This window comes from Abramis brama (genome assembly GCF_963993115.1).
Source record: "Abramis brama genome assembly, chromosome: 16".
Classification (NCBI taxonomy): Eukaryota; Metazoa; Chordata; class Actinopteri; order Cypriniformes; family Leuciscidae; genus Abramis; species Abramis brama.
The window spans coordinates 26,281,549-26,301,139 of record NC_139978.1 but is presented as its reverse complement, the minus strand read 5'-3'; the positions used below and the strand labels follow the sequence as shown (position 1 = coordinate 26,301,139).

Genomic DNA, 19,591 nt, shown 5'->3' with positions numbered 1-19,591 from the left:
ATCGTTTGAATTGTGATGGAATGGAGGTTTCAGAAAAATAACAATACTCTGATGGCGCGCATATATGCTCTTGGACATTGTTATTTAAATAAACTACTGCAGGCGTGAAAAGTGTGTATTCAGGGAGTTTATTTTCTTAGTCGACAGGGCCAAAAGAAACGCCTGCATGTGCTCAACGCTTAATACAAGCGGTTGGATTAATGCACGAAGGTCTGAAATATGAAACTATGGAGCAGCCAGATCTCCTCACCTCCCCCATGACAGCGATGGGCGTCTCTCCGGTTGCATGGGCGACACGGTGTTCCACCAAATAGAACATGTATTCATCATAGAGCAGACGGATGAGGTGGAAGGAGCCAAAGCTTGCGGCCGAGCGCAGAGTCAGATCTCTGATCACCATGGAGCTGTAACCAGGGCAACAGAGAGTTTCATTACAAACTACCACAACAAAACCACAACACCCGCCACAGATTAAAACGCTGCTTTCAATCTGCCCTCTTCAGAAGATCAGTTGTTGTAAAGCTGTGTGTCTAGAAATGGAAGTCAGACCTGCAAACTCACAAGTGGTGAAAAAGGTGACGTTTACGAAGTCATTTGTTGTAGGGGGGTCCCCCCCCACGAGACATGTAAATGAAGCATTCTGGTGCATTCTGACAAGAAACATTTTGCTTCAAGTAAAAAAAACAAAAAAACATTTACTGACGCAATTTGATTCAATATTGATTAAGTTGGGGCCTATCAGGTACAGTACATAGCAAATTTCTTAAAAGAAAAAAAATATCTCTCAACTAATGCTGTAAACCATAAAGAACCCCAGTTGATACATCATTCTAATATTAAAAATTATTTATTTGTAAGCTACTTACATTTAAATCACACATAAGGAAGGTTTTATAATAACGTTATAATACATTTTTTAATGACATAATTGGGTTTCTACTCTTTTTTTTTTTTTAATATAAGCATTTAAACGGTGACTGTCATAAGTAAATATAATTTATTCTGAAACAATATTCTCATCAGCTTTTACATACTTAAATCTGCATATTTGTGATTTTTACCCCAGGACGTTATTTACCTTTATAAAGGACAATTTTTTAAACCTTACTAAATATATGCATTATCTTTCATGCCAAATTCTTACATTTGATGTAAATTACAACTGTAATAAATACATTTATGAGATTGATGTTTAAACAAATGTAAAAAACAAACAAAAAAACATCAATGATACTTTTAAACATGAAACTAAACCGCCAATAGGTGGCGGCAAGTGACCTTCTTAATAAATGAATCATTGAGATATTCATTAAACGATTTGTTCAAAATGCTGAATCATTCAATCACAAAACACCGCGCTGAGTGTTGCTTTTCTTTTGTAACTATTTTCGTCGTTGAAATAGAACAAAAACAGTCAATATTGCATCTAAATTAAGTGGCTACGTATTACCCAGGCTACTTGTTTATTCAATTATTCAATGTAACATTTGCAAAAGTGATAATGTTGAGTAGAACAGCTCCCTTAGTCGTGTTATGTTACTTAACTATATCATGATATATTATAGATTAAAAAAACTCTACAGCGCTCTGTCACGCCACAGAGCGCAGATAAAGATCGTGACAGCTCGAGAGACGTCTATGGTCTCACTCCAGTCTATATGAAATTTTATCACTCATCGGATCTACACGATTCACATATTTTGTTTCAAAATGGCAAATATCGGCGAAAAGCGAGTAGTTTGCAGGTATGGGAAGTGAAATAAATGTACCGTATTTTCCGGACTATAAGTCGCACTTTTTTTCATAGTTTGGCTGGTCCTGCGACTTATAGTCAGGTGCGACTTAATATATCAAAATTAATTCAGACTGAGATGAAAACATTACCGTCTACAGCCACGAGAGGGCGCTCTATGGCGGAGTTGTTCAGAAGCGACACCAAGGATGAAGAAAATTCAATGGATTCAGTGATGTGGAATGAGATCGCGGGTGCTTGGTGAACTTGTTTACTGGTAACTTGCTTGTTAGACTCGCTGGCTTATGTTAATTTAGCCTATTCAGCCTCCCAGGTATATGTTCTTTATGCTATTGTGTAGCTGAATAACTGTTAGTGTGTGGTGTTAACACACCGGACACCTACTCAGCCTGTTGTTCTGTGTGCTACTGTGTAGTTGAATAACTTGCCTTTCCAGATTAAATGTCTGTTCTTGGTCTTGGATTTAAATGCGACTTATAGTCCAGTGCGACTTATATATGTTTTTTTCCTCTTCATGACGCATTTTTTGACTGATGCGACTTGTACTCCGGAGCGACTTATAGTCCGGAAAATACGGTAGTTGAGAAGAAAGAGCCCACCGAGGGTTTTTCTAGGGAGCCTTGTACCTGTAAAAGGACCACTTGAGCAGGAACTGGCGCGCGGCGCGAGGGAAGCTGGGACTGCCGTCGTAAGGTTTCAGCACCTGGTTGACCACGTTATCCAGCCAGGCGGCCCACTGATCCAGAGAGCTCTGCTGCTGCAGGGTCACCTTAAAGTCTTGCTCCAAACGCTGGACCACACTCTCATCACACTGGCACACCCAGGACGCCTGCTCCTGTGACAAACACACACACTCAGAGTGAGCAGAGAACGAACACTCACACCTCCTTATAACCTCCATGAACCTGAAGTGTTTCTGATGTTCCAGCAGAAGACAGACCTGCACGTTAGCGAAGTCCACTCTGTTGAGGTCGCTGAGCATCTGGTTGATCTGCGAGGTGTTCTGCAGGACGGCTCGAGCCGCCTGAGCCAGGTGATTCAAAGAGGTGTAACGGCGCAGGGTCTGCGCAAACGCACTCACTACTGCAGCCTGCGCAGACGACAAAACCTTGTGAGCATCAGCACAAAAATACCTAATCCTCACATCCTGTAAGGTCAGTCACCAAGGCACAATCCACAAGCATACAAGTTAACCTAGCTATGTTTTTAACACAACCCTTCAAATTTTCTTTTGGAATTAATACTTTGATTCAGCAAAAATGCTTTATGTTACATGTACTTACTGTAGTAATAACAAATTATGCATAGTTACATGCAACTAGCCCTAAACCAAACCTGGTAAAACTTTATTTTACAGTCCTGTTCCCCATTGTACATACTGTGTAATTATTATAGAAAGTGCAGTAACTGGATTATATCTAGGTACTAACCCTGAACCTACACCAAACCTAACCTTAACCCATGTAGATACCTTATCTTACACAGTACTTTTTAAGGTAAATACACTGTAAGTACATGTAAGTGTACATACTGTAAAATAAAGTGCAACCCCTAACTCTATAGTAAGTACATGTTGTTAACTATTATTACTCAGTACTTAAATGTATTATTACACTGTAACAACAAAGTATAACCAAAGATTTATATTTCAAATTCAAAAATGCTCTTTTGAAATAAAAAAAAATAATCGAAAAGTATTAAGCAGAAGACCCGATTTCAACATTGATAATAATAATAATAATAATAATACTAAATGTTTCTTGAGTACCAAATCAGGAAATTAGAATGATTTCTGTAGGATCATGGGTAACACTTTACAATTTCACACAGTTTCATTTGTTAACATTAGTTAATGTAATAACTAACATGACCTAACAATGAGAAACAGATTAATGTTCATTGTTAATGTTAGTTCATAAATCATTAACTAATAGAACCTTTGATTTTAATAATGTATTAGTAAATGTTGAAATGAACATTAACTAAGATTAATAAATGCTGTAGATGTCATGTTAATTATTAGTTAATGTTAGCTAAAGTGGTTAACTAATGTTAGCTAATGAAACCTTACTGTAAAGTGTTACCAAAAAATGCCATCCCAGGAATAAATTACATTTGAAAATGTATTAAAATTGAAACAGTTATTTGAAATCGATAATAGAAATTATTTCACAATATTAGTGTTTTTACTGTATTTTTACTGCTTTTGTGATCATAAGGTACTCAAAAACATCAAATCTTACTGACCCCACACTTTTAAACAGTAATAGTAAACAGTAGTTTTTGAGTATCATTATTATAGAATTGCATTTTTTTTTTTTTTTTTTTGCATTTTAGAATTTCTTACATTAATAATATACATTATAATTTCATTTTTAATACATTCATTTAATTAGTTTTTATTTATTAGGGTTTTTAGAATTTCTTCTTCTTGGAATTGTGTCTGCTTTAGCCAGCTTCTGAGAACATTTTCAGCAAATTTCTCCTTTAAGTTAAGGTCAGAAACACACACACACACACACACACACACACACACACACACACACACACACACACACACACACACACACACACACACACACACACACACACACACACACACACACACACACACACACACACACACACACACACACACACACACACACACACACACACACACACACACACACACACACACACACACACACACACACACACACACACACACACCTTAGTGCGGACAATCTCCTGTGGGAAGTCAGTCATGGCTGAGGTCAGCCACCCCTCTAGACTCTTAGCGAAGTTTCTGATAGCTTGAGTGAGAGTGCCTGCAAGGATCACATTTCCCATCAGTCATGCACTCAAACATTCAGCCCACAATACAGCAGCAACACTGACCCTGGAACAGGTCACAGTAAGTGTGTGAAGAAGTAGAAATACTAACTGGGAACAGGTCGCAGTACATCAGGGATGAGAATCTCCACCAGTGCCTGATACAAGATGTGATCACAGCTCCTCATCCACTGTTTGATTGGTTCATATTTACACAGAGCGATCAGCTTCTCTCTGGGGAATCCTGGGATGTCCTCCACATCCTCTTCACTGCACAATATACCAACACATGTTTGTTCAGACAGAAATTCCTTCGTTTCAAGTTTACTTGATTGCAAGTAAAAATATATGAACAGGTTGCATCTTTTAAAATAATAGATTAACTTACTGTACAAAAATGTATAAAAAGGCCTCAGTTTCACTCAGAGAGCGCAATACCTACACTACAGTTCAAAAATCTGGGGTCAGTATTTTTTTTTTAATATATATAAAGAAAATAATAGTTTTGCTCAGCCAAGGACACTTAAATTGATCAAAAGTGACAGTAAAGATATTGATGTTACAAAATATTTTTTGTTTCAGTTTTTAAAGAATCAAAGAATCCTTAAGAAAATATATCACGTTTCCACAAAAATATTAAGCAACACAACTTTTTTTAACATTGATAATAATAAGAAATGTTTCTTGAGCACCAAACTAGCATTAGAATGATTTCTGAAGGATCATGTGACACTGAAGACTGGAGTAATGATGCTGAAACATTGCAATATTACATCTTAAAATATATTAAAATACAAAACAGTTCATTTAAATTTTAATAATATTGCACAATATTACTGTTTTCACTGTATTTTTGATCTAATAAATGGAGCCTTGGTAAGCAGCACAAGAGACTTCTTTCAAAAAGACAAAATCTTTAACTTTTGAACAGATGAAAAATAATATATATACACACACACACACACACACACACACAATACTAATACACTACAGGAATGTTCTTGACTTTCTTTGATGAATTTTGTTCAAAATGAAAAATCACAATTTAAAGATTTCTATACACTTGCAGATTTGACTGTGAGAACACTGTATAAAGGTTTGTATGGATATAGCACCTGTTAATGGTAGTGGCTCCGTCACTAGATGGCGCTGTTGAATACCAAAAGGTCTGCCATAGCTTCTCTATGAGATGGAACTGCAAGTTCATCACTACGTCCAGAGTCGCCTGACAGAGAGAAATCAGGGTTATAAGCAATGTTTAAACAAGCTTCCATGAATTAAAACACTCAAACAGCAAAACGGTTCCTCCTGATATTTCAAACGCAAGTCTGACGTTATATGACACTATATTGTTTTGGAACAAAAACACTGATGTGTGATGTCGATTTTTGAGCTGTAAGAATATCTTGAGAAGCTTCTATGTGAGTTATGATATCATTTGTGAGATGAGTGGGCTCCTTTATTCTGAGCGCCTGTCTTTCCTGTTGGCATATCAGATAACGAGATCATCTGAAGTGCGGCCCACTCACGACATCACCGTCCATCTCGCAGTTTAAATTATGAAAACAGCCAGTGCTCATTCAGAAGCACCCATCTTGAAGAGCAATCCACCTTCTTATATAAACAGTTTAATAGTTACACAACACAATCCACATATAGAAACTTTTAACTACATCTTATATTCTGGTTTATGTCCAAAAAAAGGAACTTTAGTCGGTGTGGTGGGGATGGTATTTCAGCGAACTGTGACATGCAGAAATAAAAGTAGGTGTTGGTGCTTTACTGGAGAGCAGAAGTGAGAGTGTGGTGAGTTCACTGTGTGTTTGTCTCAGAGTGATTCACACTCAGCTCTCAGATTCTCCTCGATGAGGACACACTCTTGTATCCAGTTACACGGCTCCCCCCCCCCCAGCCCTTGCCGGTCACATGCTATGTTTTGGCAGCCAGGTCACCATGGCAACCTTGTTTACCGTTGCCCCGGCAACAGTTTAAACACAGCTCTCCAAAACAAAAAAAGAGAAAATTCTCTTTCCTGGACAAACAAGCTTTCGTACCTTAGTCGAAAGAGAGGAAAAGCACTATAGTCTTGCATCTAGAGGACAAGTCGATGATTTTTTATGGGTACTGCACTTGTGTGAACTAAAAAAAAAAGTGTTTTATAAACTCACATCCTATCTCAGGCAACACTAAAAGTGTAGAGCTCTGACTTCCTGAAGTGTATCAACACTCTACACCTACTTACGAGTTCGAAGAGCATAATTTAACACGTTTAAGTGATTTTGGTCAAATGAAAATGGATATGTTGGGCAATTTCATATCTTTCTCTCTTTTCCACTGCCTGAAAAGCACTGGAAACTTTAGCGCTAGTGCAAAAAATGAAGAGTGACAGGACATTTTGGTGTTCGCTTTGGTTCTATCTTTACCCCTGTTCACTGTGAAATCAATTAATCGCATCTTTAATTAATCGCAACATAAAATTTTGTAAATATATTGTACATACATATACGTCTGTGTTTGTGTGTGTGTGTATACAAATATATTAAAGGTGTAACGGTTCAAATTACTTGCGGTTCAGTTTTTATCATGGTTTTAGGGTCACGTTTCGGTATTTGCTATGTTAAGGGAAAAAAAGTAGTTCTGTCAAATAAAAATCAAGAAAATAAGAACAAGATTTGTTGTTTGATTAACAAAAACAGACAGCATAAGGAAAATTAGGCTGCTGTCACTTTAAGATACAATGCACGGATCCAATATACTGATACTATACACATGCATGCCCCTGATACACACTCGCATCTAAAATAAAAGTTTGTAAGTATATAATATGAGTGTCACACACATATATTATACATTTACAAACTTTTATTTTAGATGCGATTAATCATGATTAATTGATTTGACAGCACTACATCAAATATGTTCTGACTGCTTGTGATTGTGTAGTGTTGCACAAAGCTTGTCACTGGACCCGTTTATAACAATATTAAGAGAGTGAGTATGAAATATATTCAGAATGCGAAATCATTTCCATTTGAATGGGAGAGGTCTGAGTGAACCTGTTCATGTTTCAATAAGACTCTAGTTTGGTTTTGCAGAAATCACATACTTGACTTTTATGCTTTACCAGAAACAAATTAACTTATATTTTAGTAGCGAGGAGTAGGGAAAGACCCACAGATGGGCACAGACGGATGGCAAAGATCCTGCTGGATGAAAGGTTGATTGAGAAGACTGAAAACTCATAGTCTGAGGGATGAAAGAAGCCCTGGAACAAAAAGGTGTGCAGTGGACGGGGAGGGACAGAAAGAGAGATGGAGAGAAAGAGCGCTCGAACATGGCAGAAATGACATTAAAAGTGAGTGCTAGGAAATGAAGATGGGTCGAGTTCATCTGTCAGAATATTGAGAGCAGTGCTTCACTCTGACTGTAATGAGACCAGCCACATTCTGAAAGTAAAACTCAAGAATACTTTAAAACTAGGAACTCCGTCAGCAGAAAGTAGGGAGAAGGAATACTTAGCAAAGCTGCGGCGAACAGAAATTAAGTTCCGTTTATTCTTCCATTAAAACACATTGAAACTGAAAGTAAAACCTGAAAGTAAAAAGAGGGTGTTGCAATTAAAATTGTTCTATGCAAGGTTTCCGAATTTAAATCAATTATAATATTTGCTTTCTTTTGTTTAAAGTACATTTTCTAATTCGATGAAGCAAAACATGGGAAGAGAAGACATCTAATCTACTCCGAAGAACAAATCTCAAAACACTCCCTTTTCCAGCACGCATGAAATAGAGTGAATTTAGTATTGGAAGCAACTCCTTATCAACCAACTTTTGGAGATAACAGACACAGAGAACAGAAATGTTTTTTTTTTAAAGCACCATCCTTTGCAAAGCACTATGCTTATTACAACATTATTTTTATATTCGATTTAGAAAATGTTTTAAGTAAAATTATTATAATAATTATACAACTACCTTTTTTTTTTTTTTATGTTTTTGAAAGAAGTCTCTTATGCTCACCAAGGCTGCATTTATTTGTGAAAACTGTAACAATGTGAAATATTTTTGCAATTTAAAAATACATTAACATAGAAAACAGTTGTGTATTCCTGTGATGGCAAAGCTGAATTTTCAGCATCATTACGCCAGTCTTCAGGGTCACATGATCCTTCAGAAATCATTCTAATATGCTGATTTGGTGCAGAAGATACATTTCTTAAGTTTCTTATATTTCTTAAGCGGAAACGATATCGCTTAATATTTTTGTGGAAACCAGAATACACTTTTATTCAGGATTCTTTGGTGAATCGAAAGTTCAAAAGCACAGGATTGATTTGAAATAGAAATCTTTACATTGTAAATGTCTTGACTGTCACTTTTGAATGGTAGTGTGATTAATTGAAAATTATAATCAAATAAATAAATGATGTGTCTGTGTGCGTGTATTGAGCATGGACAGCCATACTGGGGTTCAAGCGAACTCTCAGGCTGTTCTGTTTTCAAAATCCTCAGAAATCACAGAACACAATTAAACAATTATAAAATGTGTAATTAAATCTGATGCAGTTAACACATTAAATACAACAGAGACTGTGTGACAAATATTCACAGGTTGTGAAAGAACAATGTTCATACAAGGTCATTCTCTGAGAGATGTTGCAGGTGCTTGGTTTTCCTTATTCTAGCTGCCCGTGTTAACAAGGCTCACATTCATGATGGAAAACATGTTGATATATTGTTGCAAGAAAACAGCCTTGGGTAGATTAGTGTAACTTTGCTGTGGTACATTTCATTCATTATTGTATTTCTTTAACATTATCATTATTCCATAATCATATATTTTTATGTACTTGATATGTACTCACAATCTGATTCATTCATTTACATATTTTATATTTTACTTCATATTTTTGAATGATTTGAAGTTGCTGTAATAAGCATATAATATCAGAATTTTAATTTCCACTGGTATAAGGAATAGTTTATCTTTGCCAGGCGTCTCTATTATTTTCTAAAAATAGCTGTTAAGAAGTTGCTTCCTTTCCACGGACCCTGTGAAACTGTTTCCTCCACTGGGTGCTCTCATTATAAAGGAAGTAGGAATGCACGGATACGAAAAATATGTCCGATACGATAATTCTATATATTTGAAAGCCCGATAACCGATATACTGGCCGATAAATCTAGATCCAAGTTGTGTGTGTAATTTTTGAAAGACTGATTACAAAAACAAAAGTCTCAGCATTAAAATCCATGTCCCAAGCACACAATTATAATAATGTTCTCATTATAATTTTATGTAGCCTATATGACAGACACTGCACATGTTGCACTTAACTGTATTTTCCTTTTTTATTTTCCCTTTCCTTTTTTCCCCCCAAAAATTAACATATATCGGCCGATGCCGATATGGTGGCCGATATATTGTGCATCCATAAAAGGAATCAACCTCTATTTGCATATTTGCTAAATTTGGAAAAAAACAACAACAAACAAACAAATAAAAAAAGTGTAGTACCTCACAGTGAATCCTGTAGTTGCTCTGTAGATTTTTAACATCATTCATGCTGATTGGCTCGGGCAGAGGACACGAGCCCAGATCAGGTGAAGGGAAGGGGGGGAGGACGTGAGACACATCTGCAAAAACACGCAGTGTTACCAAGAGCGAGAAGTAAGACTTGAAGCTGGTTGTGTATGCATTCAGATGTTTTTGATGTGCTTGTAGGTAAATTCTATTCAATTCTATTAAATGTAGAAAAATGTATAATGTAGAAAAAGCCTGCACTAATTAGGGCTTTGCGATTAATCGTAGCTGATTTCAATTTTGGCTTCCAACGTTTATGAAAACATTGAAGGTAAAATGAGAAAATCGAGGTGAAATGTTCATTGCAATCCTTCCAACGGCCTTTCCTTTCCTTCATACACTTTCGTTCCTCCCTAAAAGCCCAAACTTAACATCCAAACCAGACAAATAAGTAAGTGTTGTAAAATGCAGTCTACTGTTGCTAAACCGCGAGACACGTTTGATATTAAACAGTGTTATTAAAAGCGCATTAAAGGGATGGTTCGCAGTAAAATCAGCCTAGGGTCCTTTTCACCATGACCTCGAGCCAAACACCCCCCCCAGAAGCCTTTTTTCCCTTGGTCGAATATTATTAAAATCAGAGCTTATTTAGAGATATCAGCCGAATGGCTTAGTGCAGGCGCTAATGGAACCTAGATTGTATCTCGTAAATTACCCCACTAATAATGCCCGGAATGGTACCAAACCTCTACAGTAGTACAAATAGGTTCTGTACTCATAAAACGAGGCATTGGAAAGTCTGTAAGTACATCAGGAGTTTATTTAAATAACACTTGCCTGATGGCTAATGCTACCGCTAACCCGGACGTCGACGTCACTCTAGGGGTTTGGGAAAAGCGCGTAAAAGTCCTGGCATAAAGCGATGCATAAGGATGTAGTGTAAACTTTCCAATGCCTCGTTTTGAGTACAGAACCTATTTGTACTACTGTAGAAGTTAGGTACCATTCTGGGCATTATTAGTGGGGTAATTTACAAGATACAATCTAGGTTCCATTAGCGCCTGCACTAAGCCATTCGGCTGATATGGGGGGGTTTGTTTGGCTCGAGGTCATGGTGCAAAGAACCCTAGGTTGATTTTACTCCGAACCATCCCTTTAAGCCGCAAAAGAGACACTGTTCCCCAGGCAGCTTTCTGTGAGCGCGCTCCGAGTCGGATCTGAATGCCGATAAGCAAATGGGCTTCGGATATGCGCCTAAACGTGTACACACAAAAATGTCAAAATGCCTTTTTGGAGAGTAATCAAATAAACACAGTTGGTTATGTCTTCAGTAAACATAAACAGGTAAGGAAGAAAATGCATGTGTAACGGTATAGTGTATCCGTGCATTAGCTTTTAAAGTGACAGCAGCCTAATACTATATATCTGCTGCAGTCTGTCATTAACAATAATCAAACAAAAATTAGCAAGGAAAAAAACTCACTGATCTTGACTGGCCCTATCTTACACCCGGCGCGATGCAAGTGTTTTTTGCTAGTTTCAGTCCGACGCAGTAATCATTTTCACGTCCTGCGCCACGTTATTTAAATAGCAAATGCATTTGCACCCATTTGTGCGCCCATGGGCGTGCTGGTCTGGTGTTCTGGCGCATTGTTGGCACGTTGCGATCTTGAGGCAACAGAAATAGACTTTTTTTTGTTATTAAAGAGCGCGTTAGTAATGTGCGCCTATAGGCGGGTCCACAATGCGTGTAGACTCTGCTTATTAAACACACAGGGATGCACGTACAGCAGCACACAAACATGCCAAATATTTAAAATAAAAGGATTACATTGACTAAAAATAATCGTGATTATGATTTTTACCATAATCGAGCAGCCCTAGTACTAATGTATTAAATCATATATTAATGTATAAAAAGTCATGGAGGAGGTTTACCAATATACTGCTGGTGATGCTGGCTCTGGGCCGCCACGCTTTGCTCAGGGGTGCTGGACGAGTGCTGGGAGCCGCTGTTCAGACTGTCACCCATCCCATCCATCTTGTGAAAGGGCTTAAACCTGGACACAGGAAATACCAACAGAATGACTAAATGTTTACAGATGATATGACTAAGCAAGAAAGAGAAGATAATTTTCCATCAGGCTGCAGAGCCAGTGTCCAATCTGAAGGTGTTCTGTGCATTTCCAATGGCAAAAAATTCTGATAGTTTTGAACCTGAGTCACGTCATAAGCCGGATGTCGGCATAATGTTTTAAAAAGAAAAAAATAATTGAATAAAAGGACATTAAAATGTATTTTATTTAGAAAAATCATGCGTGAATTGATCAATAAGAATTATTATTATAAATAATATCAATATAATTTATTCCCTATAAATTTCTCACAACTGCATCAATTGCAGCTAGCTGTGGCATACATGATTTTTTAATAATTGAATTAATAATTAATAATTAATTTGTAATAAGTTCGCAAAACCCACGCTGGTTTTTCTGTGTCTGAGATAAAACTCGGTCTGAGTGTCCATCTATTCAGCCAGTGTGGGACAGAATTAGACATGGATTTAATGAATCAAAGAGGGGGGAAGAATCCAGAGCTCTAGCAGGATCTGAACAATTGAGTAAGACATGCACACAAACACAGGATATGTGTGATCCTGATGGCAAAGAAGTCTGGGACATGAAGATTGCATGCCAGTGAGAAGGAGAAAGAGGGGATGTTCATTTCACCTCTGTTTCTGATGGACAGGTTGTTGTCTCATTGCCATGTACTGCGTGTCCTCCTGCAAGCGGTTGAGAGGCGAGTCAGGCTTCAGACGAATGCCATAATAATGGTATTTTGAGTTCCCCCTGAGACACACATGCACATAGACAAAATGAGCGATCACATTTTTTTTTCCCCAGCAACAACACACCACAATTTGAGACTGAACATCATTTATTTCAGACCATCATCTCATGATCATTCTTTAGGTATTAGATGAGTGTCTGCAGCAAATCCACTCAGCAAATGTTCTTCTCTGTGCTGCTGTTGTTTCGAGACTGGATTGTGCTTTTCTTTTGAGAGTGGATAAGCTGTAAAAGTAGTTTACAGCTTATAGATTTATAGTTTATAGATTATATAGCTGTATTTATGGGGTGTAGTCTTATGGAGTTTCCTTTGTGTATTTTTATTCAATCAAACATTGTATTTGAGAACAAAAATATATTGCAAATAAAAAACAACAGTTTGCAAAAAAAAGCTGTTTTAATTATAAAAATAAAGTAATTGATAAGAAAACTCTTTTAAAATGCAAGTACATATTTGTTTTTCTTTGGCACAGTATTTTGGCCACACCCACTGCCTGGTCCCACCGTGAGATGCACATTGTAATGCCCTAACAAAATATCAATTTTGATCATTATTTACAGTAACAATTTTATGGACCATTTATGTAACTTAAAATAATGCAGCTGAATAAGCCAATTCATTTCAGTGCAGTCTTTCAAGAGAGCATTAAATATGACAATGGCTGATGACAAACTAACGGAATCCAAAGTTTTATTATATTTCACTCTACCAACCTGTTTTATGAACTCTTAAACTCTAATCAGCTGCTCTACTGCAATTTCTGCCCAGTCGGCGCAGACTTTCTCAGCCATGTCCTTTTGATCCTAATATACATTTGCCCAAATTATCAAATGTCTTTCTAGAAAACAAAACATTTATGACCTAATGTAAATTATTTTTGTCAAAATTCATCGTGTCATATTATCGCACCTGCTAACAGGTGCATTATAGTTAACATTAGCACCAATTTACATGACAAAGCACAAAACTCACTTTAAAACACCTAAGAGTCTTTGTACAAAATTATTGTGATGTAAAGTGGATTTATAATAAAATAAGCAGAAATACATCACAAAAACACCACACCTTCAGCATTTCTCATAAAATTCTTTATTCTCATAAAAATAACGCAAATTAATTGAAAAACACATCAAAACAATATAATGTTGTAATCGTCTATTTATTATCTTCATGTTTCATCTGTACAAACATCTATTTCTATCTGTTATTTATGTACAGAGACAGAATGCGGAAATTTACAGGATTTTCGTCATAGAAGGGTGCGAGTTATGACCACGTAATATGAGTGACAGATCAGTAGCGAATCATGTCTGAGTCATTTGACCCGTAACAGAGGCAGAGCCAGTGAGTGAGCGCATCAGATATCCTCATAATTTAGTTATTTCTAAAGAAATATGAAGTAAACATGGGAATCCAATCCATCAATATTTCTTTTTTCCAAATGTGCACACTTTTGGACTAAAACCCCTAATATACTGTACATTGTTTAGTGCAATCACAAAGAAAACGGAGCAGACACGATTGAATATGCATATTTCCTTTGAAATATGACAGCAGAACAGAGAGCAAATTTGTGCGTGATGAAAACTGCACAAAGAAAAACAAAGATTTACTCGCACTGCAAAGAGCTTTGTTATCAGTTACTTTATTTTTGCAATTAAAAGTCTTAAGAAGCCTTTTTGTCTTAAGAAATCTTTTATTTTTTAGTTAGAATATAATTATTTTGGCTCTCAAAACCATTTTGTTTGATTGCATAAAAAAGACACAAAGGTAATTCTATATAGTCTGACCTGGTGCCAAGTCGGCGTGTGCGAAGGCCCATGAAGACAGAGCGGATGAGTTTGCCAAAAGAGGCGGCATTAACTGGATCCAGTTTTTGCTCCTGACAGTGTCTCAGGTAGTGGTTATACAGAGAGCTCCGCGGCAGACTCACTCCCTCAGCCGTCTCATAATTATCCAGCAACCACTGCAACTGTACACACACCAACAACCAATGAATAAAACAGTATATATTCAAGAAAGCTTAAGTTCAAAACTATAGCATAAACAAAACCACACGTAATAGAACACTTCTGCATACATACTGTATGTTCATATTCATTACCAAATGAATTTGACTGATAAAAAGACCGTCATGGGATCTGCACACTTTCACATTTTATTGCACAGAGAGTAAGGAAATATGTGGAAATCTGTTGATTTAAAGGGATAGTTCACCCAAAAAAAAAAAAAAAATCTGTCATCATTAATTCACCCTCATGTCATTTCAAACGCATCTGACTTTCTTCTGAGGAAAACAAAGACATTTTGAAGAATGTACCGGTCATTTATTTTCCAGTGACAGTGACTTGAACTTCAGAATCCGATCAGTTTTATTTGTGAATTAATTTAGGTGGGTTTTGTGCACGGGATAATCGGATTCTCTGAAAAGGTTCAAAGGGACTCAAACAATGATTTGTGAATGTGCTAGGAGAGCTAATGAGAGCTAGGGCAGACATCAAGAAATTCCATAAATACATTATTTTTTCTGTTCCTCACACAAAGCTATTGTATTGTACATTCTTCACATTTGTCCTTGTTTTCTACAGAAGAAAGTAAGTCACACAAGTTTGAAACAGTGTTATTTTAGTTTAAATAGTTTAAATATTTATTGACATATTGAATTAGCTTTTATTTTCTTTTAGTAATTTTGTTATGTGCTTTTGTAATTTTTACATTTCTATTTAGCTTTCATTTATTTTTTTATTTCAGTTTTAGCTATAGTAATTTTAGAACTTATTTTATATTATTTAGTTGCTTGCCAAGGCTACATTAAACCATTTATAATAGTTTTAGTTAACAATAACAACATCATGAAGATGAGTAAATGACAAAATTTCCACTCTTAGGTGAACCTTTTCTCAAAAAAGTTAGTTAAAAGAATTATCAAATTAGCCAAATATTTCATAAACACGTCAGGGTTGAGGGGTGTGTAGAACTTTGTGAATGAACGGCATTCAAACTCTGTGGGTGCAGATTCTGTGAAGGCCTCCTGACTTCTGAGGAACAGCATGGGAGAGGGAGTTTTAAACACTTAAGTCTACAGACTTTGAGGGAGTAATAATTGCCAATCAGTGAGGATCAAATAAGCCCCTCCACTGACACACTGATGTCACTGTTATATCAATCTCATCTCAGGGCTCACCCAAGAAAAGAATATAAAATATTCACTGCCTAGAGCTGAGGAGTCAGTCTAAAATACAATTAATGAAGTCTTAATATTAAATCCTTAAATATAAAATTTGAGTGCTTAATGTTCCGGGGTAAATCTCACACATATATACACAATGATCCCTGGGATGTTGAATGAATCAGTGGTGTAATGCAGGGGGTCTGAGGCACTTTAAACCCAAAATACACAGAGCGAGGGGCTGTTCTGGAAAATGCATGCTCAGAGCAGCAGTGAAAAGCAAAGCGAAGAGGCAGGCAGGATGAACTAAGCCTTTTTTTCAGGATTTGTTCCAGTTTCAAGAAAGTTTTTTCCCAGTTTGACTTACATGGCTGTTGAGCAGGCTGCTTTTGTGAGTGGCAATCCCTTCTGACTTTTGGAGGTTTTCAATCGCCATTTCAAGCTGAGGAAAAGTAGGAGCATGCAAGACATGAAACGGGGGAAGAGAAGGAAAAAAAAATGGAGGGGGTGGAATGTTGGGGGGGGGGGGGGGGGACAACAGAGAGGGAAAAAAGACACAAAAAAAGAAAAAGGAAATCAGTCTGTTAGCTGCAGCCGGACTTTGAGCATTTCCATTACAGTCTGTCAGTGTTTGCAGCCACATTCATTATGGGTGGACAAAAACCATGCAAATGTGAGGAACTCGGAGGGTTACGCCACTCTTCCTGTCTCTGCCTCATATATGCTAATGAGCTGCACACACAGGGCGTGAGGTCAGGCTACTCTCAAACACATGAGACAAACTCTCTAGCCACGTCTGAAATCACACAGTTAGCGGGGTCGTGACCTCTGTGAAGACACGGCCGCATCTGATGCGTGATGATGAAAAAGCAGATTTAATTTGACTCAAATAAACATGTTTTTCTGCAGGTATTAGCTGGGGTCCTATAAGTTTCTGTTATTGCATTTATGAACCGGACACGTTTCTTCCATAGTGGGTATGAAAAAAAAAAAAACTATTTCAAAAGTTGGAATAAAGAGAATAAGGCCTGAAAAGAGATTGAGAAGAAAAGATTAGAGAGGGAGAGAAAGATATAAAGAGGCAGAGAGAGAGAGTGAGTTTTGGCAGAGTGGCAAAACTTATAAAGAGAAAGAGAGAGACAGGGTGAAAAAAAAAAAAAAAAAACAGGCATCCTTCCAAGTCTTTAAAAGGCTCCCGAGGGCTCTTGGCCAAATGGTAATGAGCCCCAGGGGTTGCTTTGTTTCGGAGGCCACTCAAGTGGCTGTGAAAACTGCTAAAACAAGGCAGTCGCCTCCTTAAGCCCTGTCCCTGTTTCCAGCCCACCTCATAAACTAGCACACTGTGGAAAGAAAGCTACACTCTGATGACAGTGTGTGTCATCTCTCCTCTATGGTGAATTGGTAATGGAGAAAAGTGTTTGCATGATAAATCTGTGATGTTACATTTTGAGAAATGCACGGAATTGCAAAACACTTTTGTCTTAAAGAACGTAAGAATCAACATCATGTGACATGCTGCCGATTATCACAGAAAGTCATTTTGACTCATCGTTCAGTTTGAAAAAAAATTAAATAATAACTCTGTGGGAGATTTAAAGGGGTCATGACATGAGAAATCAAATTTCCCTTGATCTTTTGACATATATGAGGTCTTTGTACCAATAAAACATCCTGAAAGTTTTGATACTCTTTCCTATGCAAATGACGTTAGCCAATCATAACAGTGGCCATTTACTGACAAGCCTTAAAGAAATGGCCCTTTAAAAAATGGATAATTTCAGACAGAGGGTCAAAATGAGCAGAAATGCAGCTAGTTATAAAGTTGCCTAAATTTCTGATTTAGATTTAGATATTTTATTTCAATTTAGCTACTTTTCTAGGTAGGTAATCTACTAGTTATGCTTTACTGACTTGATTCTTAAGGTAAAGAGCCTCTTTCTGGTATCATTGCACATCTCATGCAAAAGATATTGAGTTTATGGGCTATATGGTCATCGCAAAAACAATGTTAGTAAGTGATTTTATAAAACTAGTCTCATATTAATAATGTTTAGGTTTTGTAGCTATACTTAAAATATATGTATTTTAATGCTTATTCCACTGCAGTCCAGTGCCCCACAGACTTTCCTTGTTAGTGTAATTACTGTAACCAATTTTTGTTGGATTTTATAACCTGAGGGATGAGTTGAAATTTGTTAAAATACATGATCATAAGCGTAACCCAGCGTAACATTCCTGTCACATCTTCTCTAGACTATATAATAGTCTAACTATAACTTTCTATGATCTCAAAGTAACTGAGACTAAAAACTCCCCTCCCATGTCATTAGTGGAACAGTCTTGAGGGATTTCAGCACAGCGGACCGTACCATTGCAGATGAGGAGCGTGAAGAGTGAGAGGTGTGGTGGCGGCCGCTCTCCATCCCGCCGTGAATCAGGTAGGCACTGCCGCTGGAAATGATCTGACTGCCGCCCACGTCCATGGCGATTCCCACCATGCTGTGGGTAGGCACTCCACCAGCAGACGAGACAACAGTGGTAACCTGAGTTCCCCCCGCTTGAGAGTCGAAGTAGTTGCTTCCGCTGCCCTGTCCATACAGCTGGGACTCAGGGTTGTATGAGTATGCAGTACGACTGAAGGAATGGAGAATGACAGTAATGATTAGGGTTTAATGTAACCTCAACTTTCAAAGCACATCTTTTGACTTCAAATTTTCAACAGTCTTTAAAGTCCCCCTGTGGTGAAAATCTAACTTTGAATGTTGTTTATATGTCTATGTGGTGTTTTTAATATGCTTTAAGACAAATTATGTGTAAATTCATAAGTCTCTCCTTAAAACTGCAGTGAACCAAAGACAGTCTCAAAAACACGGTTTGAAAACGCTGGTGTTTCTGACGTCACAAACTACATTGTAACCAATCATGTCAACGTGTGATCGTCAACGAGAGGATCTCTGAGCTGGTGTGAGTGAGTGGAGGCGGGGTAATTTGCATATTCATAAAACAGGCTATACTAAATGAGGCAAGTGTGTAGAGTTACATTCAAGCTATTTTAAGGCATGAATACATTTTTTTCAAGGAAAAAAACGTTTAATATGTCATTTTGGTGATCAAAGATTATTTTTAAGGGATAAAATTATTGACTACAGGGGGACTTTAAAAGAAGTTTTGATCTGATTCTGGACTCCATCTATGTCTGAATGAGCATCTTTAATGACCAATTAAAGGGGACATATTTTAAAAAGTTTGAGCAATTATATTAGCTAATTAACTACACAGTGGACATGAACATACAGAAAAACAGACCGAAAGCTGCTAGGGTTTTCAATATCGCTATGGTTTTCTGACCAGATATTAAAACACACAGTCAGCCATTATTAATCTCCCCCAAAAGAAGAATAGGGCCTGAAACACTTAAAAAGGCTCCCGAAAAATTTACTAATTTCCTTTTTTATTATGATCAAGCAGCCATTGAAAGTCAT

The 19,591-nt window shown here is 37.1% G+C and overlaps 1 protein-coding gene across 4 annotated transcripts in view; it reads right to left on the bottom strand.

Annotated features, from left to right (window-relative positions):
* rfx2 (regulatory factor X, 2 (influences HLA class II expression)) overlaps window positions 1-19,591 on the bottom strand; it is a 42,762-nt gene that overhangs the window by 2,619 nt on the left and 20,552 nt on the right. For 2 of the 4 annotated variants that reach the window (XM_084087529.1, XM_084087531.1), the window contains 12 exons: window positions 18,479-18,743; window positions 16,477-16,551; window positions 14,731-14,912; window positions 12,820-12,939; window positions 12,029-12,150; window positions 10,085-10,203; window positions 5,683-5,792; window positions 4,680-4,837; window positions 4,466-4,563; window positions 2,694-2,843; window positions 2,380-2,588; window positions 251-404 (listed from right to left, as the gene is read on the bottom strand). In XM_084087529.1, the coding sequence (XP_083943655.1) occupies window positions 251-404; window positions 2,380-2,588; window positions 2,694-2,843; window positions 4,466-4,563; window positions 4,680-4,837; window positions 5,683-5,792; window positions 10,085-10,203; window positions 12,029-12,150; window positions 12,820-12,939; window positions 14,731-14,912; window positions 16,477-16,551; window positions 18,479-18,743 (1,762 nt within the window). The remainder of the gene's footprint in view (window positions 1-250; window positions 405-2,379; window positions 2,589-2,693; window positions 2,844-4,465; window positions 4,564-4,679; window positions 4,838-5,682; window positions 5,793-10,084; window positions 10,204-12,028; window positions 12,151-12,819; window positions 12,940-14,730; window positions 14,913-16,476; window positions 16,552-18,478; window positions 18,744-19,591) is intronic. The other 2 variants (XM_084087532.1, XM_084087530.1) reach the window with 1 other exon arrangement.